The 20,990-nt window shown below is 38.9% G+C and overlaps 1 protein-coding gene across 7 annotated transcripts in view; it reads right to left on the reverse strand.

Annotated features, from left to right (window-relative positions):
* Nucleotides 1-1,715: 1,715 nt before the first annotated feature.
* SULT (sulfotransferase) overlaps nucleotides 1,716-20,990 on the reverse strand; it is a 39,184-nt gene continuing 19,909 nt past the window's right edge. For 6 of the 7 annotated variants that reach the window (XM_040696839.2, XM_040696836.2, XM_040696838.2 and 3 more), the window contains exons 5-12: nucleotides 12,437-12,482; nucleotides 10,021-10,097; nucleotides 8,605-8,741; nucleotides 7,848-7,937; nucleotides 7,183-7,309; nucleotides 5,981-6,075; nucleotides 4,282-4,438; nucleotides 2,208-3,099 (exon numbers count right to left, since the gene is read on the reverse strand). In XM_040696839.2, the coding sequence (XP_040552773.1) occupies nucleotides 2,969-3,099; nucleotides 4,282-4,438; nucleotides 5,981-6,075; nucleotides 7,183-7,309; nucleotides 7,848-7,937; nucleotides 8,605-8,741; nucleotides 10,021-10,097; nucleotides 12,437-12,482 (860 nt within the window). In that variant the 3' untranslated portion in view covers nucleotides 2,208-2,968. 7 annotated transcript variants of the gene reach the window in all.

Raw genomic sequence — 20,990 nt, forward strand, 5'->3', positions numbered from 1 at the left:
TGCCTTTGAATCCATGCAGTTTACCTGAATATTTTTCATCAAATCATAGAATCACCAAGGTTGGAGAAGACCTACAAGATTATCCAGTCCAACATTCCACCCATCATCAATAGTTCTCACTAAGCCACATCCCTCAACACAACATCCAAACATTCCTTGAACACCTCCAGGGTCGGTGACGCCACTACTTCCCTGGGCAGCCCATTCCAGTGCCTGACCACTCTCTCAGAGAAGTAGTATTTCCTAACATCCAGCCTGAATCTCCCCTGGTGCAACTTGAGGCCATTCCCTCTAGTCCTATCACTGGTTACACAAGAGAGGCTGACCCCCATCTCACTACAATCTCCCTTCATGGTAGTTACAAAGAGCAATAAGGTCTCCCCTGAGCCTCCTCTTCTCCAGACTGAGCAACCCCAGCTCCCTCAATCGCTTCGCATAAGGCCTGTGCTCCAGACCCCTCCCCGGGTCACTGCCTTTCTCTGGACACACTCCAGGGCCTTGATGTCTTTCTTGCAGTGAGGGGCACAAAACTGAGCACGGTACTCAAGGTGCAGCCTCACCAGAGCTGAGCACCAGGGACAATTACTTCCCTGCTCCTGCTAGCAACACTACTTCTGATACAAACCAGGATGCCTTTGGCCTTCTTGGCCCCCTGGGCACACTGCTGGCTTATGTTCAGTCAAGCATTGACCAATTCCCCCAGGTCTGTTTCCTCTACACAGTTTTCCAGCCACTCTGCCCCAAGCCTGTTGCGTTGCCTGGGGTTGTTGTGGCCAAAGTGCATGACCTGACACTTGGTCTTGTTGAACTTCACCCCTTTTGTCGCAGTTCAGCGATCTAGCCTGTCCAGATCCCTCTATAGGGTCTTACTACCTCCATGCAGATAGACACTTTGTGCCAACTTGGTGTCACCTGCAAACTTACTGAGGGTGCACTCAATGCCCTCATCCAGATCATCGGTAAAGATATTAAAGAGGACAGGCCCCAGCAGGGACTCCTGTAGAACACCACTCATGACCGGTTGCCAGCTGAATTTAACTCCACTCATCACCACTCTCTGGGCCTGGCCTTCCAGACAGCTCCTTACCCAGCCAAGAGTGTACCTGTCCAAGCACTGGGCTGCCGGCTTCGCCAGGAGACCACGGTGGATGTGTCTCGCTCCAATTTATAGGAGGGAGAAGAGTTCAAGCTGGGATTTTGCCTTTATAACTTTCTCCCTGCACATCCTAACAACATCTTTGTACTCTCTCCAAGTTGCCTATTCCTTCTTCCACAGGAGGTAGATTCTCATTTTTTCCTGGAGCCTCAGGAAAAGCTACCTGTTCATCCACGCATGTCTTCTTTCCCAACAGCTCATCTTGAGGCTCAGGGAGTTAGCCTGTTCCTACACCTTTAAGATTTCCTTCTTGAGGAGCGACCAGCCTTCCACCAAGACTGAATCCCATGGGACCCTCCCGACTAGTCTCCTGAACAAAGTATTTTAAAGTATTATTTCTAGCATTCCTCTGCCTTTGCAAAACACTGCATTACTATTCGTGTGGGCAGCCTTGACTATCTTTAGAAGAATAAAGCAAAATGTTATTGAACATTTTATTCTTTCCTTTTACATCTCTAATTTTTACCTCTTCTTAGGTGATGAATCTATAAATTGTTTGGGTCCCCAACCCCCTTTTTTTTAAATTTCAACTATTCTTAAGGAGCCTTCTTTTGCTTTTTTTTTTTTTTTTCTCTTCACAGAACAGGTGGCTGAAGTGCAGATGGACCTTGAGCAGGTCTGAAATATTGTGTTTGCAGTGTCAAATATCAGTGCTGACACAAAATATCTGAATACTGTAATGTCTTCCACCATCCCAAGAACAATCCCATACTATGCTTATTGGAGCCACTTACAAAGTATATTGGCATTTTCAGAGAATTTTCAGTTATGAAAATTAATCTATTTCAATTTATAGGCATTAATTTCAATTAAAGCTTAAATGTAGACCTGTTGCTAAATTAAGAATGAAAAAAGGGAATGCTAAGTATAGTTCTGTGGTTAAGAGCACTCCACTGGCTTTAATGGTGGGAAACATAATCTTCAGGTCTATATTCTCTGCCTCTTTTACTGTATTGTTGTCTGTAGCAGGGAAAACAACAGCAGTTCTTAGAAGAAGCACAAAGGTGTATACATTAAAGAGTATCTTCAAACACAAGAAAGAAACACTGGCTCCATGATTTTTGTTTTTACTAAACTTTACGCAGGTAGAAACATTGTTTTCAGTGGACCAAGAGAAAATGTGCATGATATTAGAAAGAAAATTAATTTGAGATTTTTGTTGTGTTCCACAAAGAGAATTATTATACATAAAAATGGTGCTTCTCATTGGATCTTGGCTGTTAATACCAATCTGTAATCTGAATTTCAGCTTGAAATTCTACACTTGGAGAGATTAAAGTCCTTAAAATGATGATTGTCATTCCCTTTCATTATCCTCCCTCTAGCTTTTATCCAGTTTGTGCTGAAGTCACAGGGAAGATATTTGTCATTAATTAAGGCTATGTCAGATCCGTATTTTGACAGCGATCTTAATTGTGGAGATCTCACCTGATCTGAGGCATTTTTGGGAAGAAAAAAAAAAAAGATTCTCCACATTCTAAATAACCCTATGTAAATTTTCTAGAATGACTGAGTTTGCCTGGAAAGCAAAAAAGGCCATTTCCTTTCAGGTGGCAGCTACTGTAACAAGCCTGTCAAGTTTACCTGATATGGTTATTTACCATCATATTCAGCAAATGAATGTAGCCAAATAAGATCTCACATTTAAAACAAAAGCCAACTATTCATTGTTGTCACTGTAAAGGTTCCTGCAATATGACTCTCACAATGATTCCAAGATATTTTGATTGTTTCATCTAGCTTTATATTGTGTATCATTCAGATTGAAGAGCACAGTGGAAAGCTATTGGTCAAACCATATTTCGTTATTCTTCAGGCTTTGCAGTACACTTCATACTTTAACTTTGTTCCTAGTTTCGTTCTTGCTATGCGTTCTTCAAATACTTTGTCCATTTTCTCATTCTGCTCCTCATTGAAAAGATTCTTCCAGTCGCTTACACCACCTTCAAAGAAGCAAATAAACTCTTGAAAAACAAGAAATCATATTTTTCAGTAATATACATACATACATTTTCTTATTCATTAAGTGAAGTCAATCTGTATTTTCAAGATAAAGCTTAATTCCTTTCTTCACCAGTGAAGTAATTTTGTGAAGTCATTAGAGTTGCAGCTCTGTGAAACTGCTAAAATAGAAAAGAACACAAAGTCTTATTTTCCTGCAACTCTTTACTCCAGTGTCAATTATGATTGACAAGATGGAAGTTCATGAAGCCTGGATTACGAATCATCTTTCTGGAGCCAGAACTGGGTTTCTGCTCACTTGTCAACTTGCATTTTTATTCAGTGACTTCTTTAATGTAAAACACAGAAATAGATTATGACAACCAGGTTAGCCTTCCCGTATCTGTGTCACTTACATTACGCTGCAAAAGTAGCTTCCTGTTTTTTCTCTTCTCCGTGTATCTGATCCTCAAGTAATTGACTTTCCTCCAACTTGTTAGAGTGAACAAGGGATTGACAGTGGCCTTTTCAGAAGACACTATACACCTAATAAGTGTGATAATGCCACTTGGGCTGAGTTTGGCCCAGTTTTTCCTGCTTGTAAAAAGCTAGCCCTCCTCGGATAAGCATCTAATGGCTGAAGTCATTATAGTCTTGTCCCAGGGAAGGAGAGTAGTTCAAAAACAAGACTATTCCTTCCTGCTAGTCATCTGTCAGCCTCTAGAATTTACTTTGTGCAGTTGTTTTCCCTTTGATGGCTGCAGCTTGCTACAAGAGTCTCACTGGTACTCAAGTTTGCAGACAACACCAAGTTGGAAGTTGTCCACTCCGAAAGAGTGGACAGATGCTGGAACAAGCTGCCCAGGGAGGTGGTGGAATCACTTTCCCTGGAGGTGTTCAAGACTCATTTAGATATTGTAGTAAGGGACGTGATTTAGTGGGAAAATATTGGTGGTAGGTGGATGGTTGGACTTGACGATCTCAGAGGTCTTTTCCAACCTTAATGATTCTATGATTCCTCACCAGTGCTCCTTTACTAGTCTTCTCAAGCAGGGCAGTGATAATATGCTTGATACTTATGTGTAACACTTTATAATATATATGCAAAAAATGAGCGAGTGATGAATGGCTTAAGTCCTTGAGGGCATCATGTTTCTGCCTCTGGACCTCCAGAAGCTCCCTACCTTTGCGAAAGAGCATGCTGCCCAGAGCCCCATGGGTCTTCAGAGAGTTCTCCTTCATGGACTGGAAACTGCTCCTCTCTATCACGCTCCGAAGCTCTTCCCCAGTCAGGGAAATCCCAAAGAAAGAGGCAATGTTTTTCACTCCCAGGGTTTGATTCTGAAAAGAGGAATGTAATATACCACATGACATTCAAACAAATTACACTGCTTTCTTAACAAAGTTCTTTCAAGGCCCAGCATCTCTCAGTTGATCCCATATTTAGAGTTTTCAGAGTTCAGCAGTACTGGACTAGTATGTATTGTTTCTCTTTGCTATTGTTCTAAAGAAAAGACCATCTATCTTCCTGTATATCACAGAAAATTGCAATTTTACAGTTGAGCCAAATCTATGCTGCTGAATATACAAAAGCTCCAAAAAAGAATTACTGGGGATTTTGATTTAAAATGACTTGGGCTTATTCTGCAGTGGGAGAGAAAGCAATAATCATTTTTATATACACACACACATAAAGGCTTTTAAGTTGGAAATCTACCTTGCTGTCCTCTAAAACAAGAATATGACTCATACATGTATCATGCAGTTTTAATACACTGTGTGTGTTTAATGGTTTATTGGTCTAGAAACAATTGCTCTTTGAAGTGTAAAATATGGAAATGTAAAATATGGTGAATGCAGTTAAATCTAGCTGGTGACCAGTCACAAGTGCTGTGCCCCAGGGACCAGTATTGAGGCCCATCCTGTTTAATATCTTTACTGATTACGTGGATAAGGGAATTGAGTGCACCCTCAGTAAGTTTGCAGACGACACCAAGCTGGGAGGAAGTATCCATCTGTCTGGGAGTAGGAAGGACATACAGAGGGATCTGGACAGGCTGAATCGATGGGATGAAGCCAACAGGATGAAGTTCAACAAGACTAAGTAGCAAGAGCTACATTTTAGCCACAATAACCGCTAGCAATGCTGCAGGCTTGGAGAAGAGTGGCTGGAAAGCTGCATGATGGAAAAGGGTCTGCGAGTGTTGGCTGATGCTCAGCTAAATGTGAGCCAGGAGTGTGCCTAGGTAGCCAAGAAGACCAGTGGCATCCTGGCTTGTACCAAAAACAGTGTTGCCAGCAGGAGCAAGGAGGTGATTGTCCCCCTGTACTCAGCTCTGGTGAGGCTGCACCTCAAGTACCATGTTCAGTTTTGAGTCCCTCACTACAAGAAAGACATTGAGGCCCTGGAGCGTGTCCAGAGAAGGGCAACAAAGCTATGAGGGATCTGGAGCACAGGCTTTATGAGGAGTGGCTGAGGGAGCTGGGGTTGTTCAGCCTGGAGAAGAGGAAGGCTCAGGAGAGACCTCTCTACAACTATCTGAAAGGAGGTTGTGGCAAGGTGCGGGTTGACCTCTTCTCCTGTGTAACTTGTGATAGGACCAGAGGGAATGGCTTCAAGTTGTGTCAGAGAAGGTTCAGTTTAGATGTTAGGAAAAATTTCTCCTCCGAAAGAGTGGTCAGATGCTGGAACAAGCTGCCCAGGGAGGTGGTAGAATCACTTTCCCTGGAGGTGTTCAAGAAACATTTAGATATTGTAGTAAGGGACATGATTTAGTGCGAAAATATTGGTGGTAGGTGGATGGTTGGACTTGACGATCTCGAAGGTCTTTTCCAATTTTAATGATTCTATGATTCTGTATTTCTTACCATTGGTAACCTTACCTCTTTTAGTTCTTCATATGTTATTGTCATAACATTTTCATCAGCAGCATATTTGTTCCATTCAGAAAGGTAGTTAAAGTAGGATCCCCAGGGCACTAAATAAAACAAAATAATCTTAAGATGAAGAATAAATGAACATAGGAAAAGCTCCATAAGTTGATCCCTAGGCCATGGCCATTAGTAATTGTGGCTCTGCCAGAGTGTAACCCATTCTGGAGGATTTATGGGCTTTGCAATATACACAGTCTAGAGCCAGCAGGGTAAGTTCTCTTACCAGCTCAATGTGGCTCTAAAGGATCTGCCTGCTACCTCACCTCCACTTGTGCAGCAAAAAATATGGGGTCCAATCCCTTTTCACCTGTTTGCAGGACCTTTTTTTAGGCCAGATAAGCTCCCTAGCTGGTCCACTGCACATCTTCACAAACAGTTGTGCTGGAACGAGCTGAGGGCAACAGTGGGGAGGAAGCGCATTGTTGGGATCAAAGGCTGGCTATGGCCAGTATCTACAACAATAAAAACAAAGAAGCCAAGAAAAAGTCCACAGAAGCCCAGCCTAGCTGGCTCTGCTTGACCACATCTCAGGGAGAATATGCAATTTGTACATCAATATGATGAAACTAGTCAGTATTTCAAGTCAGGTGTGAGTCTGCTGAAGTGCTATCAATAGCCAAAACATCATTGAAACTTAATCATAAAACCTTAATCCTAAAGCCTTTTTAACCCTCACGCCTGCCGGCCATTTGATATGGCAACCTGGAGAATTTATGCAATTTTAAACTAATTAGATTTGCTTTCTGTTGTCTTGTTGTTTTTTGTCATGCACTTAGACATAGCCCAAAACACTTCTCCAGTCCAATTTGGTATGATATATCAAATGTTTGTGTGGGCACAAGATGATGGACAGTGGAGGGGAGGAGTGAGAGGGGATCCAAGAGGAAGATAAGGAGGAACTGCTTCTTCCAGTGAAAATATCACTTTATGCATATTAAAACTGTTTATGGAAGAACAGTTCTGATGAACATCTAACTCCAGCCAGTAAGACAAATACTGTAAAATTTACTTCAGCTTTCTAGTTTTCTCTTTAATCCCCGCTTTTTTTTTTTTCTGTAAACCAAAAATCCTAGTGAATCTGATTTACAAATTGCAAAGCTTTTAGACAACGCCAAAGAACAGAATAAGTAACATAGAAGGATATACTGTACTTTTCTCTGTCATGAAAGCTATGAAGAAATCATCCCAGGTCTCATAGGAGGGTAGAGCCGACCAGGCATTGGAAAAATGGAAAAATGATGTAGCTATATCTTTCGGATTGCGAATCAGCAGCAGTATCTAAAAAATTGCAACATTTTATTTCTACAGGAAAAAAAACAATAAACCTCAGCATGACAAAACACTTAATAATCTTCAGATTTTCAAGTTGGGCAGTTTCTAGGACATCAGCCACTACTTGCAGAAATAACATTTCTTATTTTTGTAAATCCAGAAAGAGAAGTATTTCACTTCACTTCAGCACCTTGTGAAGTTGATTTCATATAGTTATTAAAACATATATTCCAGATTAATCAAATTAATCATGCAGAATACAAATAATATTAATCATTTAGATGAATACAGACAAACACAAATTCTTTCTGAAACTTTTGACAACACTGTAGAAAGCCACTTGCAGGAAATTTTGTAAACATAATGTTTTACTGCTGGAAGGTTTGTTTTCCCCCACGTTTGCCTTGCTGGGACGGACACAAAGATATCAATAAGGATGAACGGAGATTTATTGAGATGAATGGAAGTTATTAGCCATGCAAAAATAGACAACAAAGACATCTGATTGTGCGCTTGTCTACATGACATTCAAATCAGCACTCACCTTGGCTTTATTTTTGAAGATGGACTTTGGGAGCTTTTCAGGAGATAGATGAGTTAATATAACTCTTCGAGAAGGTAACTTCTTCATTCGCTACATTAAGAATTGAAAGGAGGAAAGTAGACAGCACCATTATTACAAGTATTCTTCTCCATTGGCCTGTGATAAAACATTACTTTCCTAAATTTGTTAGCCATTTTTAGGAGATCAATTATGCTTTATGATTGTTATCCTGGGATTTTAGTGGACTTCTCTCAATGATAACCTTCAAAAAACCATAAGGGGGAATATTCAGTGAGAAGATTATCCATTGATCATTCTCCCTAGTGTTAAGGAATTTAATATGTTCTGTTAGACAAGGTATAAAACCTAAATGTAACATGCAGAATCTAGCTGGAGATGAGATAAAGCTGAAGGATCCAAAGAAGAGAGAAGAGAATAAAGAAGAGCTAGTAGAAGAGACAAAACTCATTATTTCAGTATTTAACTTTTCAGGAAACTCTTCTTAAGTACAGAAAATGCTACACTGAATTTCTGAAGTGACTGCATTTCGAGTATATGCTTCTCTCAAGCCCCCTAGAGTGATTATTTATCCTTCAGCATTTGGTGATGCAGATGAGATTCAGTCTGGCCAGATGCATCCTACATAGAAATGGGATAGTTCCCAGCAAAGACTGGAGTATTTCTCAAGCCATATATTCAGATATTCAGTGTTTGAAGAACCACATTCTCACAACTTTAATAATTATTCAGTGCCCACCTCATATTTCTCAGTATCTCCAATTTCAAGGTATGGAAATTCTTCTAGCTCTTCATCATTAACACTTTTTTCTTCAAGTCTTTTTTTTTCAAATGTGGCCACCAGATCACTTAAGATCTGACCTACCCAGTTTGTACCTGAAAGGGGAGAAAATACAGAATTGCATGTAAAGCCTTGAGAAAAAGCACAAATAAATTTGCAAGGACAGCCACGAGGTAGCTGGTACAATCTCATGAATTGTCTGGTCTTTAACGTGTCAGCTGACTGTCGGGACAATCAGCCTTCAGGGCCCTACGTAACGATACATATCTTTCTCCAACTTAAATGGCTAAGTACATCATGAATTATATATTGTAAGTTAACTAAGAAAGGAGAAGAACTATTGATTCAAGTAACAAAGAGTGGGTAGGGTGTAAACATGTACCTCAAAACCCAGTGCATCATATATGTTTTTTGATGTGCTGTACAGTTTTATTTTGAGTGGAAGGATGGGTTACAGAACTTCAGCACATGTGAAATACCAGATCTGAAACTGTGCTGTGTATGCTCATTTTCTTTACCAATACACAGTGTTTTATCCAGAAAAACTCTAAATGAGCCTGTAGAGAACTTGTATCATTAGTTTACCATTTCCTGACCTGTGAACACTGGTTCCTACATCTTTATCATTACAGTCCTTATAAGTGCATTTTGATGTATATCATTTCTTCAAAAAGAAAATATGCTTTCAAAAAGCACAAAATCTTTACAAACCTGTAAACTGTGACTATCTTCTGTAAGACACTGTGAATCCTATTGCTGAAGGATAAAAATAACTATATTAAAATGGATGTGTGACACATCCAAGAGCCTGTGTAGGTACTTTCAGGCAGAAGCAGCAAGCCCATCAAAGATCTCTTGATCTCCCAATAAAGATCAGTGTGACCAACTCAAGTGTTTACAAAAACTTTTTTATAACAATGGATTTCAGAAAATTTTGACATGTATATGAAATTAAAAACATAAAATACATGCACCATTGCATGTGAAGGCACCAATAAGTCCATTATATGAAGAAATACAAAGCTACTACCAAGATATTACATAAATGCAAGAGCAGACCCTGCAATATCAAGAAATCTAGTTATCTCAAGTTTGAGAATTGTATTTTGATACTTTCCAATTTGTGCATTCACATTCATAACCAAAAAAATTAAATATAACAAAAAATTATCATGCTATAGCTGAAAAAAAACAGATAACTTTCTCAGTCACTTGCAAAACTTCCTATATGATGTTCTCATGTTCTCATAATTAGCTTTGTTGTATATGTTTGAGGAAAAAAATAGTTCTAGAAATTTTTCTGGAAACTGTAAATACAATCTACTTATTTGTCATTACATGAATTAAATTATGAAGAAAGTAAGCAGTATTCACCAGATTTAGGATATCCTGCCAAAATGACATCATCACTTCTGGCTTCAAAGGACTCCATGGCTCTGAATACTTCAGGACTGCAAAGAGCAACAGGGTAGAGAACCCCCTTGTAAGAAAAAAGCAGTTCATCACGATCCATTGCATTACCAATAACTATTGCCTTATCTATCACATCAATAAATTTCTTCCTAGATTTTTCCATTCTTCTCTCTCTCACACACACAATCTCTGTCACAATGTGAAATGCTACACAGACAGAGAGACACTGGTTGCCACGTTCCAGGGCTTTTTCTTTTCTTTTTATTTTCTTCGTGGAGGGGGCGGAGGGGGGTGGGACACTGTAAGCAATAATTTACTACTCTTTCTGAAATTGTAAAAAAAATACATTTGAACTTCTCATTATCAACAGAAATTGGATATAACTGAATAGGAAAAACAGTAGAATGTAGTTGCATCCTAGGTTAAGGCATTTATCTAACTTGAAAATATCATATGCCAAAAATATGCAAGTAATTACAGCATAGAGTTGATAAACAAAGTACATAAAAATTCAAGAAGAACATGAATTACAGACTGCCATTTCAACAGCACAAGCATATTCTTTATATCTGTTCTGATCTTTTCAGTGTTCACTCTGGGTTGTCTTCTTACATAACTTCTTTTTTTCCTCTTTTTCCACAGTAACTGGATTAAACGCATTACGATTGGGAGACAAAATGATCATTATATTAGTGAATGCATTAGCAGCTGGTTTTATTTTTTTTCCTTTACTTTCCCTTCTCAAGAAACTATCATGAACTAACACTAAGAACATGTGTTTAATTGGGATATTTACTTGCTGGCTAAAGAAGGGTTGGGAGAGTAGGCATTTCCTAAGGAGGAAAAAAAGGATATATAAATGATTCATCCACTGAAGCCAATAGCATTGCTGGACTAGGGTTTCCATAAGAGAAACACAGATCAGTCACTTCCTGAAGAATTGTCTAGAGAAATTTTGAGAGAGAAAATCTTTTGGATCTCCAATGTACTTTTTTTAGAGAAAGCAGTTAGGCCAATCTTTCCCTGGAGACATGCATTATCCTTAGGAGCCAGAAAAACAGTGTTACTGAAGAAAAACTAATTAGAAGAAATAAGTCATGTGGAGGGATTTTGAGGAGAATTGAATTTCTTGGCATAAAAAATAAATCAGGCTTAATATTTAGTAATGTGAGCTTTTGATATAGCCACCAACCATGACACCATAGCTGAGAGAGAAGGAGTGAACTTTGCACTGTACGTGTTGCATAAGAAAGACCCTCCGATCCTGCCAAATGCTGAATCAGGAGACTGATGGAAAACATCAGTTGGTCTAAAGTTTCAAAGAAGCAGCTTTAAAGACATGGAGATTAAAAACAGATTAAAGGATTTGGTAATTTCCAGATTAATGGTGTTTGTTGTTCAAGCCACCAATGTCCCTCTAAAGGTTTCTGACTTCCCATACTTATCAGATCTGGTCTTTTCAGGTTGTGGAGCTTTGCAGAAAGAAGCTGGTGACTTTACCATGATAGCTACAGGACACTTTCAGCTGCCAATTACCTGGTAAGCTGGTTTATGAAGAGCCATTCCCAGTTAAATGAAACAGTCCCAAACAGCCCCAGAATTTAGAGACTGTGCCCTCAGATGGTATATGAGAAAAGATAGGTTTCCATAATTATCTCTGTGATCTGCATTTATCTCATTAAGACTCTAGAAAGGTCTTCAATAAATCAGCTTTCCAGAGTGACCTGAAATGGATCATGATCCATTCATTATGATACTCTAAAAATTTATGTAATATTGGCAGAGATATGAAAAAGAAATCCTCAGGACAGGATCCAGGTTCATATTCTTCACTGTTCTAAAAGCTGTTTGAGCTGGGGTGTAATTCTCTGTAAAATTATCATTGATAATCCTTCATCTTTTGCCTTCCTCCTGAACTGTTGAGTCTCCTTCATGACAGTCACCTCCCCTGACCAGAACAAAGCTGGTCCCACCATCAGGTTAGATGACCATCCCTAGTCTGTAAATTAACAGCCAGCTCAGTCTTTCCCATGTGTCCCATCTAAACTTTCACAGTTTTTTTTTCAGCCTCAGCTTTGTTGTCTCTGAAGAATTTCCACTCTCTTAATCCCCTCTCTGGAACAAGGTAGGAAATAAGTAATTTTCCACATCTTTCATCATCCTTATTAATGCACTGGCTAGCTGCCAGAGTACAGATGCAAAATTTAACTTGCCTTCTCCCTCCTGTTAATGCTCCACTAAGTAATGAGAAAGAACATGCCAGCAAATACAGAGAATTGCATTACACACTGTCCTGGAGAAACTGTCTTCTTGTACTATCTAAACATGTTAGCTGTATGTTAACAGACTTCTCAAACCATCACGAAAAGAGACTTACTTTGTTTGTTTTGTCTCATCTTCTCCACAAATATTGGTGAAATGAACTTAAAAAGGAAAAATAGGAGAACATTAACTAGAACTTTGTTACCACATAAATGTGTAGAAGTGGGAGACAGGTAAATGACCCAATTCACAGTGTTGGTCAAAAAGTAACTTATTGCATCATCATGTATCAGTACAACCTGACCTTAAATGTAAAAGAGGAAGAGGAAAAAAAGGACAGGAGGGGACAAAGAAGAATGTTAAAGCCTTGCAAAGCATCCCATGATGTTTTGGAGGATTTTCTGATTTTTGCTAATGCATTAAATGTCTTGTTTCCTGCAAAGCTTTCATTAATCCCACTATGGGTGACACCTCTGAAACAGTCAGACTTCCAGGGTCTTTAGTACAGAAGTAATTATGTCATACAATGTTTGATGTGTCAATACAAACGAGGCTGAACGTATAACGCAAATGTAATAGATGTTAAGTAGAGCTGATTAAGGATGTATCTTGAAACAGGATACTCAGATGCTCATGAAAAAAATAGAACTGCCACATTATTTGAAAAAAAAAAATTAATTTCCAGTACATGAACTCTTATACACAAATCAGGATGTTGAAGCAAACATAATAAGCTCAGTGGAACATATGAGACATAAATGTATATATCCCTATGGGAGCTGGAAATATGCAGTTTGGGTCTTAAACATGAAGTCAAAATTTTATGTTTTCACAGAGATAATTCTTTGCCTAAATATCATATTTTAACTGCTTTAATGTGTTGTTTTCTTTTCCATTTAATTTATCAAAGACATTTAGTTTTCTTCAAATATTGTAGCATCAGAACTAAAAAGTCAGGCAAAATGAACTACAGAGCATTTTTCTCTGATTTGTTTCAGAACATATTTCACCATGGATTTTGCTGAGTCCTAGTCATGATACTGAAAATTAATCCTTCAGACAGTTTTGACACTGCAAATTAATCCTTCAGAAAGTTTAAGATGAACTGCCAGTCCATAAGCTAATCCAGACACTGAATCCCTTGCTACCAGGACAATTTGGGCATTGCTGATAGTTCATCCTATTTACTCTTGGCCCACACTCTACCACTTTCTTTATCCTTTCTTTGCCCTCAAAGGACTGAGCTGACTGCATTCCATGTTGTGTGTTCTGGAGGAGGATAAGGGCTGTGGTGTACTACTGGAAGAAAGGTTGGGAAATGGAGGGTTGTCTATATGCATCCACAGCCTCCTATCCTCATAGAGATGAGGATACAGGTGTGGGAAGCTGATGTAAGGGAATAGCAGGGAAACAATAATTTGGGTATCAATTCTCTAGAAATACTCTCTTCACAATTATCTATGTCACTTTAGCCCTACTAATGGTTATTAAGATTAATGGTAGTTAGTGAAGGAATAACAGTTAAAAGCTCAAATACATCATTTACTGATAAATACTTTTTTTTGCTGCACCCATGGTGATCTTACCAGCATAAGTCTTTCTGGAAGTGTCACACCTAACAAATCCTGAGAAAACATGAGGTGTCTACAAGCAGGGCTTCTCCAGATGTTTGCTCTGCACTTCCTAGTACCCAAAGCCACAGAGACAAAGTCTAATATTCTGACCATATAAAGATAACTATACATTAAACAAATAGAGCTGCTGACATGTTAAGGGTTTTTTTCTTTCCCAATCAGTAGTCAGAGAAAAAAAATCCATTGATTTGAATCATACTTGGATGAGAATTTAATTATGGCAGACACCGTAATGCTAATTCTTCTGCTAAGAAACAGTCTGAATTGATATGGTCTTTATAAGGGTTTCCAGGTGCCAAATGGCCATTAGCCTTCTAGAGACATGCAAGAGAATTTGACAATAGAAGAGGAAACAGAATATTTCATTAACATGGAATATAGTGAAGCATGGCCATTCGATTCCTCTGTATGTGATTAATTAAAATACTGCCCAGTAAATGAACACACTGCTTAGCACATAATCTTCAGCATTAAAATCTGGTACGCACTATAAACGCTGTAACAGGTGTAGTCTGAATACTATTGCACTTGTCTGCAACCTTGACCTTTCTCTGGAACAGCAATCCTGATCAGAGTTCAAGAATTGATTGCTTTACCAGCTCTGTTTGTCTTTCAGGCTTTGCAATACACATCATATTTGAACCTTGCTCCAGAAGTGGTTGCTGCAAATAGTCCACTAAGCATTCCCCAATTTACAGTCTATGCTTTTCCTTTAAAAGACTCCTGTAGTCACCAGTGCTGCGTAAAAGAAGCAGTACCAACACAGGCTTTACTATTCAGTATAGCTATTTTCATAGGAAACATCATTTACATCTTTCTACACGACAAGTGAGGTGAGGGGTATTTTTTGTTTTGTTTTGTTTTTTGTTTTTTTACAAGACAGATATTTTTCCTTGTTTTAAATTATTAGTGGATATGATTTCTTTTCAAGCCTGAGCAATTCTGCCAGACTGCAGGGGGCCCCTCAGTGAGGTGAGTATCATCAGCTTTCGGCTTTACTTAGCCAGCAGGTGGTCCCAGGCTCGGGCTGTGGATGAGTGAGTAGCTGCAGACTAACTCCTGGGTTGTGACACGGGTGAAATAAAGTTGACTAGCCTGCTTTTTGGTCACCTTAATACACTAACTGGACAGTAGCTGTATTTTGGGAACTCTTTACCAACTAGCTAGTTATTCCTGCCATAAAGTCTGTATTTCTAGATTTACTTCAGTATAAGATGGCAATGACACTTTGGAGAAAAAGGCTTACAGATGTCACCTAGCACATGGGTGCCCAGCCTTTTGGCTTGCTTGAGCCACACTGAGTGAACAGGAATTTTCTTGGGCCTCATACACAAGGCTGCTCTGAAAGTAATGCCTCCTATTTAGCCCCAAGGAAACTACAACTGATACAAAGAGCACAATAACACTAGTTGATAAAGCAAAATCTCAGCTACAAAACACTAACTTTCAACATAGTCACCACCATTAGCTATGCATCTTCACCAGCAATAAACAAGAGCCTGCACGTGCTCATAAAAATCCGCACCAGCAAAGGTGACCCACTGTCATTGTCACAACTGCTGAAATGCACTGCTGATCACCTCACTGTGCTCACATCTACCATTCAGTTTCCATAAATGTTCACAAGTGTTGAAGAATGTCACTGGGTGCCATTTTTTCTGCATGGAGGAATTCAATGACACACCTTTGTTTCATCAGCACTTCCATGCCAGACACTATTTTGTCAGACTGCCCCTCTGCTGCCTTCTGTCACACAGCAACAAAATGTAATGGGATGTTGGTGGGAAGGCTCAACCTCTACTGCCATACCACCAACATTCACCTCTGACACCATGGGCCAACATAATAAAATAGGAGGCATTACTTTCAGAGTAGCCCTCATAAAATATATAATATTGTTAATGCATATAAGTAACAAAACTTATTTTAATATTTAATAGTTTTATTTTTAAAAAAAGGCAGCAACAAAAGCACAGAATTAGTGGGATATGTGAATCTGTTTCTGTGAAACTAACGCGTCACTCTGGTTCAATGGCAGTGGCTGCAATTCTTAGTGACTTCTCAATGTGTTCCATCAGAAACTGTTGATGAAATCTTACTCCTCCTGTACTTCATCCTTGAAAATATTTGTTCAAAAATGTATGTACTGCCAAAAAGCGGTGACACGAATGAGGGGTGACTGTGAAGTGAGGGATATATCTCTCTGCTAAGTTACAGCTTATAAAAGGTAAAGAGACATGATCAGAATTTTGAATAGAATGTCTGATTGCAACTCTATACATTCCATATGAAAATTCATAGGTCACATATTTATGTCATCTGAAATTGGAGTGGCAAATATTAAAAAAAAAAAAAAAAAGATAATTTTTTTTGCAATCTTGAAACCTGTTCTCAAATGCCTTTATCAAAATGAAAAGCATGGCTGTGTACTTTTTTTCTGTTCACAGGACAGTGTCTAGGCAACAAATCAAAATGCATACAACTATTTGCTATAACTTGATTCAGCACTGCACTGCGCTCTCCCCATGCTCTGGTTGCAGCTCAGACAGTCAGAGCCACGGTGGCAGAAGGGGCAGACGGCATGTGGCAGCAGCTGGGCCACACTGCCAGCTGTACCAGGCTGCATAAGGCCCATGGGCCACAGGTTGGACATGCCTGATATAGTATCTGTTTTTGCTGCAGTAGGATAAGATCCTATTACTTCTTAGCTGCAAAGGAGGAAAGGAATCACTGCCCTATCACCAGCTCTCTGATTCACTCCGTCTCAGGTTAGCTGAGTTTGGTGAATCTGATGCACACAGTTTGAAAAGAGCAAAGGCGTCCAGAAAGCTGTGTGCTAAGCCAGTTGCAAGACAGTTACGAATTAACTCAAAGTTAGAAAGTCTATCGAATGGATTTTTCATCATTGTGGATGTTCAGCTAATACTTATACAACAAAAATTAAATGTCTTCTTCCTTGTTTTTGACAGGAATGCTGAGATTAGTGTCTTTAAAATGACTGGAAAATTCACCTTTATGTCAGAGACCACCACCAAAAGCCTCATGGTTGCCTTAGAGCTCTTCATAGATTAGAACCTGTTCCTCTGCACAACAGCACGAAGGTGATCCTTGCTGGTCCTTTCCAACTCAGAGTATTCTGTGATTCTGTTCTATGATTATCCTTAAACATGCTATTATTAAATGACAGAAGTAGTTTCACATTTGAAAATGATGAGCATATAACCTTAAATAGCCAAGAGCTATGGTGAGTAGTGAAGGCTCTCTTACAAAATCCAGAGTTTTCTCAGAAGTACCCCTTCACTAACCAGCTGAGCTGAATGAACTGCAAGAGGTACTCAGAATTGGGATTAGGTTAGCCAGTCTGAGAGCCAACTCCATTTGATGGCAGATAGCCTGAACATACATTGCAGTGTCACTGAGTGTCAGATCAATGGGCTCAGTGTGATGGAGGAAGCAGATCAATGGGCTCTAAGAGTGTACATCTGTGCTTTTTCAGACATCTTCTTTTCCATGAAAAAAAAAAAAATCAGCTAGAACAACTAGTCAACATTTTATTGCCAAGTAGGGTCTCAGCAAGGCATGGAAACATACTGGCAGGTTTGATATACAAGGATGGGCTAAATACATCAGCAGTACTTTGATCCCAAAGGTAAAAGAAAATGTTTACTTTTTGTAAACAATGGTCTATAAAATAGTAAGCTAATAATTCTACTGTTCCAGCTGTTACACAAAGGAAGATGTTCCGTGCTAGAAGCAAGAGTAGCTTAATTCTAGCTTCATCTTAGAAGTATTAAACCAGCTCAAGCAAATCCCTGCAGCATGATGATGTGGTACTCAAAGCTGAGGAGTTTTCAGAGGGCAGAAACAAGCTTTATGGAAGAGAAATTATCAGGGGACTGTTAAACACAAGTACTTTCAGATTCAAGTATGTCCTCAGGTCACAGACTGTTGGGGACATGGGGACTGTTTTGAGGAATTATTCCCTCTTGTTACACTCTCTTGTCCACTTCTGTACATAGGACACAGTTAAATATACCTTTAGCCTGTTCTAGGATGGAACACCAGGATCTCATATTTTTTTTAAGACTTTATTTTAACTTGGACTCTCGTCATGCGACTCTGGCCAGAGTCAATATTTATCATGTAATAAAACAAATAAAACATCTGATCTAAGACATGTCTAGAACTTCAGTATATGTTACACGAGGTTATGTTTGTTTAAAGTGCATAGTTAAGCACCTTCTCAGGTTGCAGTTTGTAAAAGGATCAGTTTTCAGCTTTTATTTCACGGTTCTGTTTGCTTAGCTGACAACTATACTTAAAAATGGAGGATTTTAGCCATACATATCAATGAATGCACTTGTAGGGTCTATGAGTATGGTTTCATATTATTTTATGGAGAATGAACTATGTCAATACTGTCAATCACCTCAAAGACTTCCAGGCTAAGAATTTGACTTGCTGCCAAAGGCTATATTTTTGCAGGAATTTATGTGAAAATGAATCTTGCCACTTTTGAGTATGAGGAAAATGATTAGGAAAATAGTTTCTTCCCTCCTTAATGTGGCCATTATGATTAGGTATTCGGTACCGTAGTCATGACTCAAGACTTGTCCTAGTTAGGGCTTTAACAGTTATAGTATAAACAATGGGAGTTTTGTCCAGTTGCATTTTCTTCTTGATACTTAGAAGAATGAGATAATAAAAATAAATCACACCATTGCTTATTATTTTTACTTATTGTATAAATGATAGAAAATTACAAGAATGGAAATTGTACCGGCCTCCAGCCTGCTATTGCCTCACCTGTATATGTAGTTGAGATAAGTACGCTAATGGGGTAAGGAGTAGAAATTTGACCTCATTCTTTGCCATCATAAAAGTACAGACCTCTACAGAGCATGGAAGCAGCTGTAAGCAGAGGAGCTGAGCCCTGCCTACTGGTAATTTTGGGCAAAGCTGCAATCCACTCAGAAGTAAAATCTCCCATCATGAACCTGGTTCTCAAATAATGGACACATCTTTACCAAAATGCGACTTACAGGAAAAATTCTCATCGGCTGTACCACAGACACTGGAAAGAAAAACAAACAAACAAACAAACAAGACTATGAATCACATATGAGTTCTGAAAGTGCAGATCTATTTGCCCCTGACCTTCATATGGAGGACTACGAGGTTGGAGAAAGTTTCAGGCACTTTGACTTTAAAAACTGATCCATCATTAACTTTAAACACAAAAAACAGCTGTACAAGGCTGGTTTCTTTTCTTTGTTACTTTTCATCATTTTTGCCCTGAAGCCAAAAGAGAAAAGAAAAAATGTAAAACTCTTGGAGAAAAGATTTGTTCAGAACTTATTACGGATCATATCACTGAAAAAGGAGAGAGGAGGGGAGGGAATGGGAGGAAAAGGGGAAGGTACACTGGAATAGATTTTGAGCCCTTGCACTGTGAAGCTTATAGATTGGCTGTTTGGTCTATGAATAACACTTGTCTCTGCTGAAAGTTCCTTCCTGCTATGGAGCACAGCTACACGTCAGTACCTGATGAGAGCACTTGTTTGGGTTTGGGTTGTTTTCCTGCATTAATCAACTTCCTATCAGTGAACTTTTCACAATGCACTGAACACACAGGGAGACTGAATTTTTCATTTCAAACACTGATGTCTCTAAATGATAGAAGAGAATACGACTGCAGCCATTTTCAAATATGCCATATATTTTCTCAAATATAGAATGTCTCAGAAGACAACGTCACACACTAAAGTTACCCATTTTTTCATTATTACTCTACAATAGTATTTCCCATCTCATTCTTCTGAATTTCTGGCTACACCGTGACACAGTGCCCTGGCTAACACCACATTTCTGCATCTGCTGCTGCCACTGATGAGAACTGTGCCTGGTCCTTCTCCCTTTAGACAAGTATTGCTAAAGCAGGTTCAGAAGCAACACCCTGGTGCTCGTGAAGAGCAGGATCTTCAAACGCAAAAGTTATTTTTAAAAACAACTACTCAAAATGGAAACAGTTAGATAGATTCCCAGTGGTATGTCTGTACGTTCCATGCTCTTATCTGAGTATTACAGTACAAGTTGCCAATCATTAAGTGTCTGTCAAAGATCTAAGACTGATGGTTACGTTTTTATGAACCCCCCAGCTCCTGCCCTTCCTACCTCAAAGCTCTCATTCAAGCCTGAAATACAAAACTTTTTCTTTTTTTAAATTCCAACTTCACATACAGACACCAGCCAAATGCCTGTGGGCTGTTATGCTGACGTTCAGATGTGCATTGTGCTTTAAGCAAACTCTTGTGTTTGGTGTTTGTTTTCTTCTTTGTAATGAGCACACCCAAAATTTCCTCTCCACAAGGTAATGGGAAAAACCCTAAAACCGCTGTTATTAGTTACCTCATTTATCACTCATTTTGGAAGGCAGTTATCAAGCCAAGAGGTCTGGCATTAGACCTGAAAATGAAGAGCTGATCCTCAGCTACTGAAACTTTTAAATGAAGAACCCCAGCAAATAAGATTTTTGAAAAGCCCAGAGTGGAAAACCTCTGTAAAATATGTGTGAAAGACATGGATCCCTCATTTTTTGGACTAGATAACATTCTTCACTTATGGAAACGTCATATAATGAGAGTTATTTTACTATTTTTACTGTTGGACTCTCCTCAACCCCTTTAGGTACACAAATCCATAATCACAGCAATATACTACCAAAACTTTCTTTTTTCCCCTCTTGTAAGGGTTGGAAGGAGAAAAAAGACAAAAAAAAAATGCATATCTGATTGGCTACATGACTTTCTCTGTGTTTTGCTTTAAAACACTTTGTCTTTCTAGTTTTATATCAAACTGAATACCTGCCAGCTTGGTGTTTGTTTTTAACAAGGAAGACGACAATTCATGTTTGTGCTGTACTTAACAATCTGCGCAAGTTAATTTTTAATATTCATTTTAAAGTTGTATTAATGTTCATTTTAAAGTTATATTATCATTAAATGACAGAATCATATATATACATATATATATATG

Source organism: Gallus gallus, chromosome 3 (genome assembly GCF_016699485.2).
Source record: "Gallus gallus isolate bGalGal1 chromosome 3, bGalGal1.mat.broiler.GRCg7b, whole genome shotgun sequence".
NCBI classification, from domain to species: domain Eukaryota; kingdom Metazoa; phylum Chordata; class Aves; order Galliformes; family Phasianidae; genus Gallus; species Gallus gallus.